Genomic DNA, 20317 nt, shown 5'->3' on the forward strand with positions numbered 1-20317 from the left:
TAAACGGAATCATGCAGCATATACTATTTTTGCTTCTGACTTCTATCATTCACGTTATGGTTTTGAAATATATTCAGGTTGTTGCATGTATCATTGCACTCATGTTGTTGCTGCCTCATTTTCCACAATTTGTCTATTCTACAGGTCATGGGCATAGAGTGTTTCCAATCTGGAGCTAGTATGAATAAGGCTGGTACAAACATCTTTGTACATGACTTATTGGTAGGCTAATGTATTGAGCTTTGGTGGATTTACACCTAAGAGTGGAAATTCTGGGTCATGGGTAGGTATATGCTTAGCTTTAGTAGGTACAGCAGTTGCCAAAGTGAATATATCAAACTCCCACAAGCAATATGTGTGAGTTCTGATTGCTCCACACTTTCTTCAAAACTTGTTCTTTTCATTTTTTTTTAAAAAAATTTAGCCATCTGGTGGATTTGTAATGGTATATGTCATTGTGGCTTTAATTTGCATTTTCCTAAAGACTGCTGTGATTTTGAGCACATTTACATATTCTCATTATCCATTTGGATATCCTAGTATGTGAAATGCCTGCTTAAGTCCTTTATCTTCTCTGAAAACTGGGTTGTCTGCATTTTACTTAATGATTTTTAGGAGTTATTTATATATTCTGAATATAATTCTTATGTTGGATGTATATATGTGATATATCTCTCCCATTCTGTAAATTTTCTTTTAATATACCATTCCTTCCTGATTCTCAGATTTTATTCCTGGATATATTTTCTTTCTTAGACTACATCCTTCATATAGTCTGGTACTGAGAATTCAGGTTACTGCAAATCCTGTCTGTTTTTGGTTATGTGTAAGAGACTTTATTCTTATTTTTTTAATTATTTAATTTGGTTTACAGTTCTTGAGAGTTTTTCCCCTTGCATCCTGGCTTCCAGCTTCTGTTTTGACGTTAGAAGTCTACTGTTTTCCAAATTATTACCATAGCCTTATCTTCGTATCCATCTTCTCAAATTATACTATAATAGGATGTGTTGGGAAATTACTTTTTTATCTTTCTTGAGATATGCTATACTTTTGAAATCTGAGACTCAGTATCATTTATCAATTCCAGAGTTTTCACATATCATCTCTGAACATTGCCTCACTTCAGCCTGGCACCGTTCTCTCAATTTCAATGTGTGTCTTCTTAAACACATCTCAACATCTTTTAACATTTCTTTTATATTTTCTCTTGTTTTTATTTGATGCCTCCTGAGTGATAACTTAAAGTTTACCGACTCATCGACTTTCTCTTCTATTGTGCCCAACTTTAAAAAAATATACTGTATTTTTTGTTTCTAGTATTTTTATGTTTCCTTTGTACTCTTGCAAAGAGAAGACCACTAAAATGAGTTTCACTTTCCGGTTGTCAATCAAATGTACAAGACAAAACAGGCTCACCTTGCATCAAGTTTATTTAGTTTAATACAGGGGAGAGAAGAGGAACACTATGCAGAACAAGATAACCTTGGGGGCTTCAGACACCCAGGTGCCGCATCTCATGTGCCCAAACATTGCACTGCACTAAGAAGGGACAAGAAGATGTTAAGAGTGTCAGTCACAGAGGGATAGGGAAGCCACAGAGACTTAAGTCTCAGCTTAAGTATCTTTCTAGTCACCTAAAGGGGTATGTAGTGAGATCCCATTCTTTAGTGAGGCTTCAGTACCTTAATGACAGACTATGTAATAAACAATAGTTAACAGTCATGCACACAGTGCTTGATTTTATCCTTTCATAAAGTAGGTCAAATAATAAATAGAGTCTTCCAGGCCAAGTCTATCCACAGTAAGTTTACTGGTTCCACAGACACTACCAGTGGTCATTCCCTCAGTTCTCAAATGACAATCAAAACAGACATACAGACTGGCTCTTAGAACCCTAGCAGTGATCCCTTGGTATGTGGAGACAGTCCACAGACCTATTATCGCAGAAAAAGCTGAGTTGAGGGGCTCCTGGGTGGCTCAGTCGGTTAAGCGTCTGACTTCAGCTCAGGTCATGATCTCACTGTCTGTGAGTTCAAGTCCCATGTCAAGCTGTGTGCTGACAGCTCGGAGCCTGGAGCCGGCTTCGAACTCTGTCCCCCTCTTTCTCTGCCCCTCCCCCACTCACACTGTCTTTCTCTCTCTCTCTCTCTCTCTCTCTCTCTCAAAAATAAAAATTAAAAATTAGGGGCACTTGTACCCCAATGTTTATAGCAGCACTTTCAACAATAGCCAAATTATGGAAAGAGCCTAAATGTCCATCAACTGATGAATGGATAAATTGTGGTTTATATATACAATGGAATACTACTTGGCAATGAGAAGGAATGAAATATGGCCTTTTGTAGCAACGTGGATGGAACTGGAGAGTGTGATGCTAAGTGAAATAAGCCATACAGAGAAAGACAGATACCATATGTTTTCACTCTTATGTGGATCCTGAGAAACTTAACCATGGGGGAGGGGAAGGAAAAAAAAAGAGCTAGAGAGGGAGAAAGCCAAACCATAAGAGACTCTTAAAAACTGAGAATAAACTGATGGTTGATGGGGGGTGGGAGGTGATGGGCATTGAGGAGGGCACCTGTTGGGATGAGCATTGGGTGTTGTATGGAAACCAATTTGACAATGAATTTCATATTTAAAAAAATTAAAAATTAAAAAAACTGAGTGGAATCTCTTGAATCCCTTCTTCACTTTCTTATGACCAACATACTGAACATAAAATAAATCATATCATAAGTGTATTGGCAGAAATCAGTGCCATCCTCAAACATTTGAGGATATATAGTGTATTAGACAGAATCAATCCTTAGGGAGAAAATAAAATAAAATGTGGAAGGAGATAGGAAGAACCAGGTGGGGTTGAGGTGATAGTTTGAGACAGTGTGTTCAGGGCAGGCATTTGTACAGAACCTGAGGAATATCTGGGCAAAACTACTTTCTGTGGAGCGAAAGCAAATGCAAAGGCCTTGAATCAAGACCGTCCGGCCATGTTTGATGGGCAGTGGGGAGGCCAGCATGGCTTGAGCTCAGTGAGTGAGAAGAGGCCAGAGAAGTGACAGCAGTAAATCATGTAGGATTTTGTAAATCATTTTAGGAATTTTGGCCTTTACTCTGAATGAGGTGGGAAGCAATGTGGCATGAAATAATATATGTTTTAAAAAGCTTCATGCTAGCTACTTCACTAAGAATAGATTGAATGTTAGCAAGAATAGGAGAATGGTGACAGGGTTAGTGCAAGTAGAAGCAGTAGAAATGATAAAATTGTGGAAATATTTCTGTGGCAACATCAGAAGAATACTTTCATTCTATTAGATTCAGTTTTTAGTGTTCCAGCTTATTGAGATATATTACTATGAATTTTATATATCCTCTTTCTTTTAGAAGTAACTTGTATCTTAAGCCTTTGGATAAACATCCAGAAGTCTCATTAATGTTGACTTTGATCTTAAAACAAACACTTTTTATATTAAAGTCCTGGTTTTAAGAGCCGAACACATCTCAAAAAAGAACATTTTCCTTTTTCCATTTCTCACTCCTTTCCATCTCCTTCCCAAAACTGTTTACCTGATTTAATTAGGAAGACGGTAACATTCATAATTGGAAATCTTGGCAGCTATCCATACAGCCTGACTATACTGTGAAATGTGGTCACTGGGACCATTGTTACAGGTCCCTGGTTGTGGCAGACAGGGGCAGGAGGACAGTATCTCTATTCTCCTGGCTTCTTTAACATAGGCGGCCTTCTTCTTACTAGTGAACAACTGGTTTCAGTTCTAGTTAAAAATTTTAACTTAGTTGTTATAGGAAGATAGTTATTCCACAGTTAAACATGACAAAGGACACACACACACACAAATACAAATTAAAATTAGAAAATTTATTTCCAACCTTCCAAAATCTTCCATAGATGAACATGAAGTTGATTAACACTTTTTAATAGCAACAGAGCTGGAAGCATAGTACCTATAAGGATTTGTATTGTTAGAGATGTTTATATATGATTTCCACTAGAAAGACCTTGATAGTTTATAACCAAACTAAGACATGCATTGTCTTGATTTTCTAATCAAAGAATTGTACTGACTAAAAGTACTAATTTAATTGTTCTCATATAGCAAATAAGATCCACTAATTATTCATTACTATTTGAAAAATAGAAAATTGGTCTGTGAGTTTTATGAGTTTGCCAACATCGATGAAGTGAGAAGGGACTTTCTGTGGATTTCAATAATCAAAGGTGAGGACATAAGCTTTTTGCAAAGTTCTTGTTCTTATGGGCATAAACCAGCAACATAAATAAAAGTGAAACCTTCTCAGAAAATTTCAGAAGCTGTAAATAACCAACTGTAGCATCACATGAAGTCACTAAAACAGTCTTTAGGGTATTGGAAATCAGGATTCAGTTCCACTTAAAAAGAAAAAAAAAAGGTAAGAAGAAGTAAGCTATATCAGTTTATCAATAAAGCATTGTGCGAAAGATCTCTTACTGTAGGTTTTTTTTTTTTTTTCTGTTGAAGAGATGTTTCATGATTTGTTGTCTTCAGAGACTCCTTGGTACTAAAGCAATGAATAATTGTTAGACCCAATAGAAAATAATTATGATATAGGAGATTAACTAACAGTTTTTGTATAGAGTATGACCTATGAACAAAGTCCAAAGCTTGCCATTAAATTCCTGTGTAACTAACAAGATAACTTCTCCGTCTCTTCATTTTATTAGAGGCAAAATAATATGTCCCTGTGTACTCAGTACATAATGATACATAAATGAAATGGTTTTACTATAATCCTAACAAGCATTCATCTAAAGGGTTATCTAGTATACAGTACATAAAATAATAAAGCATATTATCTGATCTTTGGTGATATTGTAGTCATGAACTCTGGTTGTTAGGAGGCAGGGGAGAAAGTTATAGAAAATTCCTGTGATTCATGATAGCTTTGGGGGCTAAGCCTCAAACATACTTATTTATAAACAAAGTGAAAATGTGAAGTCAAATTCATTTTCACAGCTCCCAGGGAATCAGATAAGAAACTTGGGTATTTTATTATTTAAAAAAAATTTTTTTTAATGTTTATTTATTTTTGAGACAGAGAGAGACAGAGCATGAACAGGGGAGGGGCAGAGAGAGAGGGAGACACAGAATCTGAAACAGGCTCCAGGCTCTGAGCTGTCAGCACAGAGCCCGACGCGGGGCTTGAACTCACGGACCGCGAGATCATGACCTGAGCTGAAGTCGGACGCTTAACCGACCAAGCCACCCAGGTGCCCCAAAACTTGGGTATTTTAAATCACTCTCAGATATAATTATTTTTTAAGTTATTTTTAGCAGGAATGATGATAATTCTAGAAAAATTCTAGAAAGAAACCAAATTCTGAAACCCTGAAAATATTTGGTGGGCTTTCAACATATTTTCAACTGGTTCACCTAGAAACTGAAATATAAAATTCATTTTCAATTGATTCATGGTTGGCAGGGGAAACAGGAATCACAGAAAGTGTGTGCACATTAAATAAATATGTCCTAAGTAACAATAAAACCATATATACAGATTTTGGCACAACAGAATAGATTATGTGAATTCCATATCATAGGTTTCTCTTTAAGTATTATCTGTTAAAACTTTTAAGGTTGTGTTTTTCCTTTGCCATGGCCAGTCAAGTTTCTTCTGAAGTCTGTTGGGGAATAGTTGTTTTCGGCTTGAAGGCTAAGCTTACTTTTCCATTGCAACATTTATGTTCACTGCCCAGGTGGCTTCAGTCGCATCTCATTACTTTTGATGTTTTTTACTTTTGGAGATTTCTATAAGTAAAGAAAAAATAAGAAGGGTTCATCAGAAATGTGTATTGGAAATAGCCAGGAAAGAAACTACGTGCTTTCAAATACTGTTTATAGTATACTCACATGCATATATGTTTTTGGGAAAATAATTAGAAGCAAAACAAGAGGAGGCAAACAAACAAACAAACAAACAAAAAGCCAACCAAAAAAACAAAATAAGACAAGGAAGTAATATAAGCTCTTCAGGAACAAGATACATATTTCTACGAGGTAGGAGACAATACCTTAAATTTGTAAAGTGTTTTTCAGTTTACAAAATGCTTTTCTTTGCATTTTAGTTTAGAAAAACTCTATTATACAGGCTATGTAAGGTAAAAACAACAACAACAACAAACCACTGAATCCACAGTGAAGAGACTTGCCCAGCAATCACACAGCTAGTAAGAGACTGAAGCTTGATTGTGCTCTGAAAGTGTCTGATTGCAGACCCATCACCTTGGCTGTGACACGAGGCCTACAGAATGGAGCCCAAACCTAGTGGAGTTCCAAAGACTGCACAAGGGGAAAAGAGTACCTATAAATGTTAAACTGAAGAAAAAGTACCAGGTCCCAAGCGTAAGCAGAATGATCTACTGTTTCTGAGGAGCACATACAGATTTTCCATTAACGTAAAATAACACTGTATCAAGCCCTCAAGCAAAGCAAGCTATACCACAGTAGGGATTCTGTCTATGTTCAGGCAAGATACTTCATTCCTTTCCATTCCATTCATTCCATTACGGCTTTGGGGAGCATGGGGGCTGGGAGGTTTAAAAAAAATTCTACTAACATCCACTATAATGGTCAAGAGGTACAGAAAACCTGTCATCTCCTTTGCTCTCCCATACCTCCATTGTACTAGTGATCTGTTGAGTGCTAGCCATGTGGCCCTGAAGAGGAACACTTCAAGGTTCTTGACTCTGAGCTCTCATTAGCCTATGACTTCTTCCCTTCCTTCCCTCCTTCCCTTACTTCCTCTCTTTCCCCCTCCATTTCCTTCTTTTCTTCTCCCTCCCTTTTTCCTTTTGTTTTTTCCCTTCTTTCCATCTGTTCCTCTCTCCCTCCCCTTCTCTTTTCTCTCCCCTCTTTTCTCCTTCTCCTCCCTCTCCCTCCTCCTTCTCCTTCCTCTTCCCTCCCTCCCTTCCTTTTCTTCCTTCCTTCCTTCCTTCCTTCCTTCCTTCCTTCCTTCCTTCTACATACTAGCTGTATAACCTTAAGGAAGTTACCTAGCCTTTATGTGCTTCATTTCCTCATGTTTAAAAAGAAGAGGGGGTAAGGGATAATAATTCCTATTTTACAGGGTTATGACAAAGATTAAATTAGGTAATAGATGCAAAGAGTTTTACATTTAACACTAAAGAGGTTTACTGTCTCACCAACTGTTAGCTATTTTTATTACATGTGTGAAATATAAAGACAAAGTATAGTTTTGTGACATCTGAGGAGCTCACAGACTAACTGGGAAAGAAGAAAGGAGATGTCAAAGCAGAAAGAAGTGGAATTTCTCCACACATCATGCTAATTTCTCTGGAAGCCTCAATTTATGTTCCTGTGTCAACATCTCTCAGTGCTAACTGGGGCGGGGAGCTGAGGGTAGGGGGTGGGATGGGGGTAGTCAGTGGCCTAATGAGAGAAAGCCTGGATTCCATGCGCTTATGATTTCATTCTTTCTCATCACCTGCCAGTCCCAACTTCTACCTTTAGATTTTTAGGTCTTCCTCACATCTCAAACAGCAATAAAACTACACACTGTCAAATATACATTATAGATGAAGGAACACAGCTTTTTAGGCGGTATGCCCAGATTTAATTCCCACTTCTATCACCTACTATCTTTATCTGTAAAAAGGGATAGCAACATTATTTCTCCCTCACAGTATTGCTTTCCTTGTGGGAAGAAGGGGGCAAGGGCAAATGAAATCAATATATTGTGATATAAAGAAAGGGAATCTGAAGAACGAGGTCTGATTCCTGAGTCTAAGACTTATGGACTGTGTGTCTGGAGGAATCTCTGAATTCCATTTCTCTATCAAGGAATGAGTTGTGATAGTAATAACTGAATCATAGAGGTGAGGAAATATCAAACGAAATAATGGATCTGCAAGTGCTTTGTACAATGTAAAGTGCTACAGAAATATTACCTGTTATTACCATCTCATATTCACATAAAACTATTTATAAGCCTGTAGTCTGAAAGTTCAATCTGTCATCTTGACAGTTATTAGTCTCATTCTCCCTTGTCAATAAACTGATTTAAGATAGTACATAGTTAAGCAGAAAAATGGGAGGTGAGGGAATTAGAATAATCAGATTATCTCAGTATAAAATAATAGGATTTAAATAATCTTAGTTTGGAGGGGACCTTACAAGTTGCCTTTCCCTGATCGAGCCCAATCTTCCATCCAGCACAAGAACGCCTCAAACAACACTTGGGTTCTTGTGGCCAGTTCAAGTTGACAGAGCAGATTTCACATTGAATAGAAAAGGAGTTCTTTATTGTATTAACTTTTAAGAATCTCAAAATGTACAGGAACTGACTTTTCTGACAATTGTTTAGGTTTTAAAATTCAAACTGATTTAAAACCTTCAACTCTTTTGGCATTCATCAACCATTCCTTTTGGAAATGTCACAAACTTTATATGGAGGTGATGTTTCTTACACTGAATTGAATATTCACTGATGGCTTTTGAATTCACATTTACTTAAATGACTAAATTAACTGAGGGATGTAGAATCATGTACACCCCTTGGAGATCAAGCCAAACACTTCATCCATAGAAGAACAGGTAAACAATGCAGTCTTGTTTTGTTTTTCTCTCTAAAAAGTATTCTTTAGTAGTTAAAATCTACATCTTTGTAAGAATAACCTATTATTCAATCCACACAATAAAGCTTTATATATGTAAAATCAGATGAATTTTTTGAATGAGAAGATTAAGGTGAAAGAAAAATATCCATTTCCTTTTAGTTTAGAGGAATCAAGTTCAAATTCAAGTTTATCTAAAATTGCTTTACATTATCTTCTAATGCTGATGCTTCCTAAGGAGTGAATTTGAACTACTGCTAGTCACACCCTGCTCATTTTCCCTTTGGGAAACTTTGGGATCCAGTCTCCTCAAATTGCTCAAGCTGATGATGAACAGTAGAACCTGCAGAAAGCACAACTACTTCTTAGAGGAGGCAGCTCAACTGTGAAATGTGGCTTCCTGGAATCTCTTCTCAAGATTTTCAACTGGATTTTCATCCATTTACCCATTTTCATATCTGTATCTAACCTCTACTTTCCTTAGGACCTTTTGTAATTAAGTTATTGGCTGAGATTGAAATAGCTGCTGTATTCTTCCTATCATCATATTTCATCATTTTCTAGGGGTGAGTCTTATATTTATACTCATGGCAACTATTTTTGTGCACAAGAAATGTTTCATAGTTGTCACACATTATCCATCAAGCTCAAAATGGGAATCTGGGGCTCATTTCTTTGTTCAAGAAATATTTATCAAGAGAGTCAGCACTCTTTTAGAATCTAAGGATAGAGCAAACCGATAAAAATCCCCGCCTCTATGGTGCCCTCATGTGGGGAAGGTGACCCCTGGTCAAAATAAAAAAGTAAGGTGTATATAATATATAGGATGGCACCAGGGAGATAGGCAGCCCCATACAGGAAGGTTATAATTTTAAATAAAGTGTTTACAGAAGGGATCACTAAGAAGCCAATGGTTAAGAAAAGACTGACCGAAGACAAACCTCAAAGTCCGTCACTCTCTGGGGGAAGATTATGCCATTTGGAGAAAACAGTCTGTGTAGGTGTTGAGGATGCAGCGCACTAGAGTTTCAGAGAAACAGTTGGGAGGCCAAAGTAGCTAGATAGTGACAAAGGAGGAGAAGTAGAGAGGCCATTGGAGGGTTTTGAGGAAAGGAGTTACATGATCTGACTAAGGTTTTCACACATGCACTCTTGGCTGCTGTGTTGAGAATGGACAGCATGAGGCAAGGGCAGAAGCAGACTGGGGCACCTGGGTGGCTCAGTTAGTTAAATGTCTGACTCTTGACTTTAGCTCGGGTCAAGATTTCACCGTTCATGGGTTTGAGCCCCACATTGGGCTCTACACTGAGAGTGAGAAGCCTGCTTGGGATTCTCTCTCTCTCCGTCTCTTTGCCCCTGCCCCACACATGTGCTCTGGAAAGAAAGAAAGAAAGAAAGAAAGAAAGAAAGAAAGAAAGAAAGAAAGAAAGAAAGAAAGAAAGAAAGAAGCAGACTGACTAGGAAGCCAATACAAGAATCCAAAAAAGAAATGATGATGACTTGGATTAGGTTGACAACAGTAAACATGGTAAAAATAAATAGTCGTATTCTAGATATTGCTTGAGGATAAACCCAGTAGGATTTGCTGATAAAATGAGTGTGATGAGTGAGAAGAGAAAAGTTGTCCATAATTCTTCCACTGCATTGTTTTTCAAAATGTGTTCCAAAGAACCTCCTGCCTCACAGTCACATAAAATATACGTCAAAATAGATTCCTAGTTTCTACTTAGAACTACTGAATTAGAGAAAACTTTCATTCTAAAGGATCAGAGAGTAAATATTTTAGGCTTTGCATATGGTTTCTGTCAAAATCACTCAACTCTGCGGATACAGTATGAAAGCAGCCATGGGTAATATTAAATGAATGAGTGTGGCTGTTGTTGCAATACAATGTTATATAGACATTGAAATTTGAATTTCATGTAATTTCCATGTCACAAAAAGTATTTTTTCATTGTCTTTTTCTAACATTTAAAAATGAAATAACAAATATTCTTAGCTCATGGGCATACAAAAACAGACAATGGGACAGGCTGACCGACTCACTGCCAGTTTGCCCATCTTGCTCTAGACAGCAGATTCCAAGAATATGTATTTTTCCCCAAGAATATGTATTTTTAAGATGCTCATAAAGTGACTTTTTTATGTGCAAGAACTTAAGAGAATCACTGCAATAAGTTTTGAAAGTTACTGTCAACTGTTCCTTTTTCCTTTACTTTGTTCATTGGTCAGAATAAAAAATGTTTCTTTAATAAAACAAGAACTAGAATTGGTAGGAAATAATGGATAAAAGAAAGATTCTCATGTGCCAACAAGAAACATGTTTAGAAAAAAAAAGGAGAAAGGAAATTTAAAATGATAAGATTGAAAGTTATTTATGAGGATTTTCAGAGAATTAGGGAAAGACTCAAAAGTATATTATTTAGAAGTAAATTCTATAGTTAAAAAGATGCCTTTATCATTAAAAAGGATCAATTGATGATTTGTGCATGACTCCATAAAGGTCAAAGGCAGAGGTCACCACACAGATTCAGGCTCCTGTTCTACACAAGTGAAGATACTGTCCTCAGTCTGGAGAAAACTATTATTTTGCCACATGAAAGGATATCACCTATTATAAGTTGGACACCATGCACGTAGCTTAGTTGTTAGGTCACAGTTAGGAGTTTACACCATGACATCTCCTTTTTTCACTTGATCATCTATCTAATGCTTTGATTGCTCTTTCTTTCTAGTGTCACACTCAAATCACAAAAAAACATGGGGGAAACAAGAAAAAAACTTCATTTACTTAAATGGATCTGTTAATCATAATCATAGTACAAAAATCATTATTCTCGGCTTAAAACCTGATTTTGATTTTTCATCTAGTATTTCTCAACTTCATCTCTACTTTTCTAGTATATTATTATCTTCTTAATCTCAAGATTTAATTCACCAAAGTTTTATTTCTGAGACTGAATCAAATATAAATTGATAATTTTTATTTCAGAGAAAATAATTTTGGAAAATATAACTCAAATGCAATGTACAGTCCTAATAGATAGATCTAAAACTATTAGCAAAGAGCCTTTGGGTACCTAAAGAATTTGCTGGTGAAAAAAACAACAAGTTTCTAAGTGTTTAGCAAGCATTGTGAAATCTATATGAGTGGAAATGAGAAGAAAAAGGAAATGGAGTGGAAGACAAGACTTCAAACAGGCTATCTCAATAATCTATCTTGGTCTAACACTCCTGACAACTAACAGCTAGAAGATATATTTCTTCAAATCTCTAACAGATTCCTTGGTATACTCACATGGTTAAATATGATGCCACAGCAATCAATATAGTGCTAAACAAAGACTGTTGATTGACCCTATAATAATAATAATATTTTAGTGTATCCTCTGTGCCAGTCTCATTACACAATTTCATGTGAGGCAGGTATTTTTATTCTCATTTTACAGATAAAGAAACAAAATCACAAGAAAATGTGACATTCATTCAAATAGAGTTCAGCCTTGGGTCTGTCTGGTTGCAAAGCCTGAATATTTCCCTCTATAACTCACCATCTTGCACAATGTTTCCCCAGTGGTTAATGTTCCTGTCCAGCCGCAGATTGAGGAGAGAATGGAGTGAGAAGAAAAGAAAAGAAAAGGGTTGCATTGCCTAGAGAACTGCTTTTCCCTTTCAATATGGTATATGATTTTGCTTTTACAATTAACATTCTGCTGATGAGATTTCCCATTGGTGAAGGCTGACGAGTCAGATTTTCCGTGAAGAGAAAACACTGCAGGAAATAAATTAATCTCTGGGGAAGATGAGGGGCAAGGCTGTCAGTACTCACACAACTGCCTAATAGGAAATGATATTTCAAAACTGTTGAAAGAATGAAATGACTGTGGGTTCTCCTTCCAGCATAATCTTAAACATTTAAACCTTCCGAGAAGAGGGAAATGGGTTGCTATAAAATGAAGAGCAATCTTACAACATTTCACTTTAGGCTGTCAGTACTTCCAAACTCAGATAGTATTCCCTGGAAATGTCAGAGGAATCATACCGGTGTCCTTGTTTTGTTTATATTATGAAAAATCTGCACTGATGTTAAATAGAAGGATGCATGATATACCAGATTTTTTGATTACCAGTTTGAAATTACAGGAACAAAACAGATGAACATAGGGGAAGGGAAGGAAAAATAAGATAAAAACAGAGGGAGGCAAACCATAAGAGACTCTTAAATACAAAGAATAAACAGGGTTGCTGGTGAGGAGGAGGGAGGGGAATGGGCTAAATGGGTGATGGGCATTAAGGAGGACACTTATTGGGATGAGCACTGGGTGTTATATGTAAATAATGAATCACTGGGTTCTACTTCTGAAACCATTATTACACTATGTGTTAATTAACTTAGATTTAAATAAAATTTAAAGAAAAGATAAGCAAGTAGGCGTCTTTCATGGAATCAATGAATAAATAAATAAATAAATAAATAAATAAATAAATAAATAAATAAAATTGTCCAATATTCTATATAACAGATTTTCCAGTCTTTGGAGTAAGGGTAATTATTGTGCTTAGAATTACACACTACTTACAATAACGCTGAATTACTGAAGTGTTCCTTTATTAAAATTGAGAAACGGAAATATGTTTTATGATATCTAAAGTACTATCTCTTGATAGCATGTTTTCAGTCATTCTTCAGTCCAGGTCTTTAATACAGAACACCAACTTTATCTAACTCTCAAAGTAGTCCCAATAGATACCTGCCTCATGTTTCATTTCTCATAATACACGTAAAATCTAAAGTTGAGATCAAATGTTAAGGTTAAATTAAAGCTCAATATAAAAATTTATTTTCCGATAGATCCATTCTTCATCTGTAGCTTCTACCTTGACTTCAGTGATGAGTTTTTCCCACGGAGCTTGTTTTCTTTCCCCTGTTTAATTGACCACAGTATGTAGGTTCCTACATGTGGTGAATCACTTCTATGTGACTTTTGCTTACAGATGACCAAAGCTGCATGCTCTATGATATCAGAATAGGCCACAGAATCTCATACTTTCAGAATTGACAGGGCACAGAGATTTCTTGGTGTACCTCCTCTTTTGGTAAGGAAACTATAACTCAGAAAAATGAAATGGCCTGTGAAGGGCAAGACATCTGGGTATGGCAGAACTGGAACTAGACCTTAGGATACCTGCTTTTTGTTTTCTGACCTAGGGACTCTTCTCACTCCTTGACAAGTTGAATTTATTATGTAAGATGAGTTGTGGCATGAATTTAATGTAAAGATGGAGGAATAATTAGAAGAACATAACTGAAGCTTCAAAAGAAAGGACATTCCAATTGATAGCCTTGTTCAGGAGAATATAGAATTTGCTCAGTAGAGCACATTTATGCAGGGCAAAAACAAATAGGCATATTTAAAAGATTATCCTTTCTGGCAAAGAGTGCAGTTTTTAGAGAGACACAGAAGGAGGAAATCTTTGTTCAGCCAGTCAGATCACCACAAGCAATCTCTGCAATTAATGAGTTGACCTACATTATAGCCAGATCCTTTTCACAACTAAATGATCATCTTCTGATACCAAATGACTTTGTCCTTGGCTGAAGGAAGCCACCTTACCCACAGTCCTGCCCCCTTCTTGGAAGCCTCTATATCCAATGACTGATAAAGACCTGGCCCCTCACCCAAAAACAGGACAACTCTGAAGAGCCATACCAGCTCCAGGCCTTCCGGTGGGAACAGCTAAGGTCTCTGTTGTGACTGTATTATGACTCAACTTCCCCCTCTGCCTAGACCTGCTTTTGTTTCTCTGCCATATGTGTTGTTCCCAAGAGCACTCCCAATAAATGTTCCACATGCAAGCCCACCCAGGGAACTAGACATGAAACAAATAGCTTAAAACAAACATTTGTACTTAACACACGTCGTCTACCAAAAATAGCACTTTAACTGAATAAACAGTGAAGTCCTGTGCTCTTCCTGAGCTATTGCAGCTGACCTAAGATGGGGAAGATGTCCATTAGGGAGGGTCAGGGCTTTCCTGTCCCTGCAGAGTTGCACTATATCTTGGACTCAGAGGAGTCAGTGTCTCATCTCCAAAGGTTTCCAATTGACTCCCAGGCACATGGGATTCAAAGGAGCCATGAATTTCCCAGGAGGATACATTCTTCGAAGGAAAAAAGGTGCCAGCAGAAACTCAGAAACCACAAGAGCCACAACAGGTGGTCACAGCCAGCACTTTGCAAAAGACACTGTCTGGAACCAAAGTTTTTCTTAGTGATCAACTCATAAGGATGAAAAAGTTAGTTACAATAGCTATGATTCAATTGGAGTTTATTATGTCCTATACCAACTTTAACCTATTTTATCTAATATAGTCTCCAAAATAGCCTATGGTGTAGCCCTATTATTAATGCAGTTTTACAAATAAAGAGCTAGAGACATTAACAAATTGCTCATGGTACACAGCTAGCAAGTGGGAGCCAAGATTTAAACCCAACAGTCTGAGTTCAGACTCCAAAGGTTAAGCACTTAATCATCCCACTTTTAGAGGACTGTTCTTTTAGTAATTTATGGACAAACCTATGTACAGGCTTAATAACAAAGTTCCTAAAATAAGACGTGGGCATTGCCAACCTGCCAAGCAACCAGAGTGAGTCAAGGACCCACAGAAGAAGGTCATGCAGGAGACTGGGGGAAGCATTTACATTGGCTGCTTAGGGAAGAAGAGCCAGGCCGGGCAGCACGGCTCCTGAGGTAGAATTTATTGCTCCCCTGGCTGCAGCAGTGCAAACTTTCATCACACGATGTGCATTCAGCCATTCACAGCAAATCTTCTCATTATTTACGTTCAATTCTAAAATAAAGAATTCCTTTTAGTATAATGATTAGATACATATTTGAATTGGTTCCACTTCATCTAAGTGGAAGAACAAGATTTGGGTGTCCAAAAGGAGCAAGCTGGGAGAAGCAGCATCCCTGTCTTCATAAGATTTTTGCTTTTGTTTTTGCTTTTGTCTGTGATGTGCTACAAAAGACTCTAAAACTGCCATTTTTACCAAGGAGAATTTAGGAAATTACTGACTTCTGTCGAAGCACTAAAAAGAGGGGAAAGTTCGGAAAGGGTATCATCTGCTTGTCCTGATCTCCGTGGTGGCTCCTGGATACTCAGAGATGAGCTATCTCTGGTATATGGTAAATATTAAGTAGAGATCCAGTGAGTCTTTTTTTTTCCAAATAGAGAGACATATATTACAGAAGATAAAATGGAATTTGAAGAATTATATTTCTGTGTTATCTAACTTTTGTATTTTTACATATGGAATTGTCATACACTTTAATTCATAATGAAGACAGCTTATTCTGTAATTGATTGTAATTACAGATGGGAAAGCAAATGAAGATATTTCTCAGATGAGCGGACTAAACAATTTCTAAATAAATGTATGTTGAAATTAACCTAAGTAAGGAGAGGTCAGTTTACTGTTCTTAAATAAAGTTAGGAGTCTCACTTGCTTAAAAACACTACTTTAATTCCAGGTGTTCTTTTTTCTTAAGCCATCACTTAGAGGCGACATCTTCAAAGCAGGTGCTGCCCGGGTCTGTGACATATTCTGCACTATTCACGCAGGGTGCAAAGCTGGGGCTGTCCAGTGCCATCCCAGGAAGAGGCACACACAGGGGTAGATCAGATAAGGTTTCCAATGATTGAAACATAAACTTTGATCTTGGGAATTTTGTTATCTGGTATTTTGTAGGATCCATAATCTTAAGGGGAAAAAAGTTTTCAATGAATTAGTAATGGCTTGAGACTCAATACACTGCAGCAATATTCATTGCAGTAGTTGTTTCTTTTATAGTCATGCTTGATTAGTATTTGAAATTTGCAGGGATTGCAATATGCATGGTTTTCAAAGCCCTTCACAGAATTTCATTTTTATCAGTCGGCAAGAGTCAATGAAAAGGCAATAAGAAAAGCTCTATGGGATATTTTTATAGGAGTGTCAAAAGTCAGTAAGCTAACTACATGAAAGAACCCAGATTGTACAGACAGAGTTTGAGCAGAAACACTTCAGAGATGTTATAGCTAGTATTTTGACTTTTACATGCCCTTGGAGAAAAAAAGGAGCGCTAGCTAAGGGAAAGGAACAAACCATATGCTTAAGAATAATTACCGTTTCCATTTTCCTACAAACGAAATGTGAAGTTTCAAAGATAAAGTGTAATAGAAATTGAGCTGCTTTGGTGTGTCTAAAATATTGCCAAGAAAGAAAATTCTCATTTCCCTTGCTAACTCATCCCAGATTTCTACAATATGGAAGTTAGTAGCAACGCTATCAACTTCTCCACAAGTCCATTTGTTCTTGTTTTGCTTTTAGTAGAGATGAAAAATATCAGATCATCACCCCTAGAAACAAAACCATCATAATTCACATATACATTAGGTTACTTCTTTGACACATCTTTAACTTAAAGACATCTCAGTTGCTATAACCTCTTCTCAAGCCATTAATCCTCTTGTTAATTCTAGCAAAAATTTAAAAATATTATTGTCATGATAATACAAGCAATCTTAAAACACATCATTGGCCATGAAAACCATAAATGAAGAGAATAAAATAGAAATAAAAAATAAAAAAGAACAATGAACAGACTTATTGTGAGTGTCTAATATTACGCTGCACTTAAAACTACATCTCAATGAGATTTGCAATTCAGGCAGTCACTTTGAGAGAGCCATATATTCCAAGCAAAGTGGTAGTAACAATCTGTAAATTATGCATTTGTCATGTGGGCAATTAAAACCATTGTCACGTGGCTTAACTAACCTGTGGTTACATTGGTGGCTGCTATGACAGTTGCCCCACTCTTGCTTTTCTCTTTCTCCAGATCGGCCGAATCATTTTGACAACCAACTGGTACTTTTGAATCCAGGCCAGCTTGATTTGAGTGCAGTTTCTTGTCTACATGGAGACTCTGAAATGACACAGGCCAGAATGATTGATTTCACAAGTAAATTATCAGTCCAAAATAAATGCTTCCCAGAGATATGACAGGGATAAACATTTATCATATGGCAAGTTATGTCTGTATATCTGAATCAGAACATTTGAAATGTCAAAGTGAGTTACAAATTACATTTTCATCAATATATTTTGGTAATCTACGTGTGGAATTTTTTAGGCAATCTGAGTGACTAGAATAAGAAGTCATCTGAGACTCAGAAAATCATCTTCAAATCCTGTTTGTGTACATCATTTTCTTCTTGTGAAGTTTATAAGATATTTCTCATTGAACACATTTTCACTCAGTTTTTATTCTTAGAGTTAAATTCTACAGCATTTCATTATGCGTTACATAATCACATATTGTATAATGAAGAGCAGGTTTCATTTCTGCATTACCTGTGGCCTTTATGTAAAACAAATCATAGCATCTACTTTAAATTAACTCATATTTTTATCAGCATTATGCAAACTTGACAAAGCTTCTCTACTCAATTTAAGAATAATGATTCCTCCTAACAATGAATTATTAAGGCACAACATCAATGGACCCTAAAACACCTCTCACATATAAGAGATGTCACAGTGTTTGATGTAATACTGACATATTGTACGCTTCAAAAGAATCATCAGATAGGAGCAAAAACTAGAGACCTGAACAGGAAACTGAACTTTCAGCACTTTGAACCATATTCAAATTCAGACTAGAGGGTTTTCAGTTTAAACATGGTTACATAATATTCAAAGATTCATAGAGTCAAAATTAGCCAGTCAACATTGGCCATCCATATTAGCCACTTTGGTTCACTAAGGGATAGGATAATGAACAATTTTCCTTAAGTTCCTCGCGCAGACTGTGTACAGCATTAAGTTTATTAAAAGCTTTATCAAAAGCTCAAATTAAAGGCTTTTAAAGCTTGGAAAAGGCCAATCAGGAAATTAGGGTCCATCATGATTAAATAATTAACCCAAATAAACAGAATGAATGGTGCCGAGCCTCAGGGATACGTCTCCCAACCCTTAGTCCAGTGCTTTTCACACCACTGTGCAATCCATTTGTTCATTTATCCATTCAATGTGGTGGAATGGTTACATTGATGGCCCCATTTCTTCACCTCTCTCTGTATCCATGTCCTTCATGTAATTTTGCCATGTCCTTCTACTTTGACTTTTGACTTGTCCATGTGACTTCTGGATCAACAGGATATTGACACATGCCACACAGAGACTTGAAAGATAGTTCCACAATTGGCTTTGCTCATTCTTGCCCTTTCACTACTCCATGAAGACATGCTTAGACTAGCCTACTGGGGGTTGAGTGGCACAGAGAGTAAAGTCAGGTTACCCCAATCATCAGAGCTGAGACAACCAACAGCCAGTAGAAACCCAGACATTTGGGTGAACCAGCCTTGATCAGGTCAGCTGAACTCCACAGTTTCGTGGACTAAATAAATGTGGTTTGGCTATATGCATTAGATTTTGCTGGTGAGTATGCAGCATTGTGCGGCCATAGATAAATGATATATCCAATTTATCTATAGAATCCCAGATACTGGGTACAGTATGAGAATACAAATGTAAATATGACATAGTTTCAGACTTTAAATTGTTCCAACATAATTTCTTAAATTGTTTAAGTGAAGAATTAAAATAGAGTGTGGTAAGTCATTTGTAGATAATTCTCAAATTCCTTCTCTACTAACAAAAGATGGGATCCAGGTGATCCTATGGGGGACAACTCAAAAGATCAGCATTTGAATGTCGGTATTGGCCAAAATGAAACTGCTACACCTGTTTATATTTGACTCATCCACAGCCCAGAAAAATTTAAGTCAGTATGAATTTTTAAATTTGTTGTCAGGCTTGTCACATAGTTTGTATTGGCCCATAGCTTTGAAAAGAAGCAGATTAAACTAGAATTTAAGTATTTTTGATATTAGATGCCTTTGGAAAATATATTCATTCAATGACTATTAAATCATAGTTTTTCAGTATTGAGTAATAAACTAGGATAAAGAAGAAATGTGGCTTCTTGTTTTTTCATTCCAAATTCAATCAATATTATTAAAATATTGAGGGAGAAATGTAAAAATTCATGAAAATTATGTGAATTATAACCAGATTTCAAAGAAGAAACACAAAACTTAAATAAATTTCTGAAACCTGAAACCTGTAACATGAAAGGCTGAGCAGATCAAGGCTGACCATTTGATCATAATGGGTCAAGTATTGCACAGGTCTGGTGCATCTTGGGGCAAATCTCTGGCAGATTGAGCATTTTATAAATACATTAGCATTTCAATAATTAAGAACCCCACTTTGCTAAATAAAGGCAGTCCCCACACTGGTCTCCTCTAGTGGAGCCATGTCAAGTTTTTCAACCTCTCCTTTTTTTTACTTGTTACAGCCTGGTTCCTATTCCCTAGTCCTAATGTAAAAGGAGTTAGATGTGTCTTAAACTGCTGATCCTGCTGTGTTCTCTCAACCTTGTTTACTTAAAGTCAGTCACTCCCTCCAGTTCCTGGCTTTTCAAACCATCCACAGGTACTAATTTTCTGCTTCAAAAAATCTCCACAATGCTCCATTTTTCACTGCCCAAAGGCCTTCCATTAAGCATCAATCCCTTCCTCTTTCTCTTCCTTCTTATCTCTCAGATTCTCTCAGATGCCTTCAGAACTTTGCTCCAT

At 36.7% G+C, this 20317-nt stretch overlaps 1 protein-coding gene across 2 annotated transcripts in view; it reads right to left on the reverse strand.

Moving 5' to 3' along the window:
- Window positions 1-5240: 5240 nt before the first annotated feature.
- The window catches only part of THEMIS (thymocyte selection associated), a 183909-nt gene continuing 168832 nt past the window's right edge, over window positions 5241-20317 (reverse strand). For both annotated transcript variants that reach the window (XM_045499513.1, XM_045499514.1), the window contains 2 exons: window positions 17454-17601; window positions 5241-5804 (listed from right to left, as the gene is read on the reverse strand). In XM_045499513.1, coding sequence (XP_045355469.1) covers window positions 5773-5804; window positions 17454-17601 — 180 coding nt within the window. In that variant the 3' untranslated portion in view covers window positions 5241-5772. The remainder of the gene's footprint in view (window positions 5805-17453; window positions 17602-20317) is intronic.

This window comes from Leopardus geoffroyi, chromosome B2, assembly GCF_018350155.1.
Source record: "Leopardus geoffroyi isolate Oge1 chromosome B2, O.geoffroyi_Oge1_pat1.0, whole genome shotgun sequence".
Classification (NCBI taxonomy): domain Eukaryota; kingdom Metazoa; phylum Chordata; class Mammalia; order Carnivora; family Felidae; genus Leopardus; species Leopardus geoffroyi.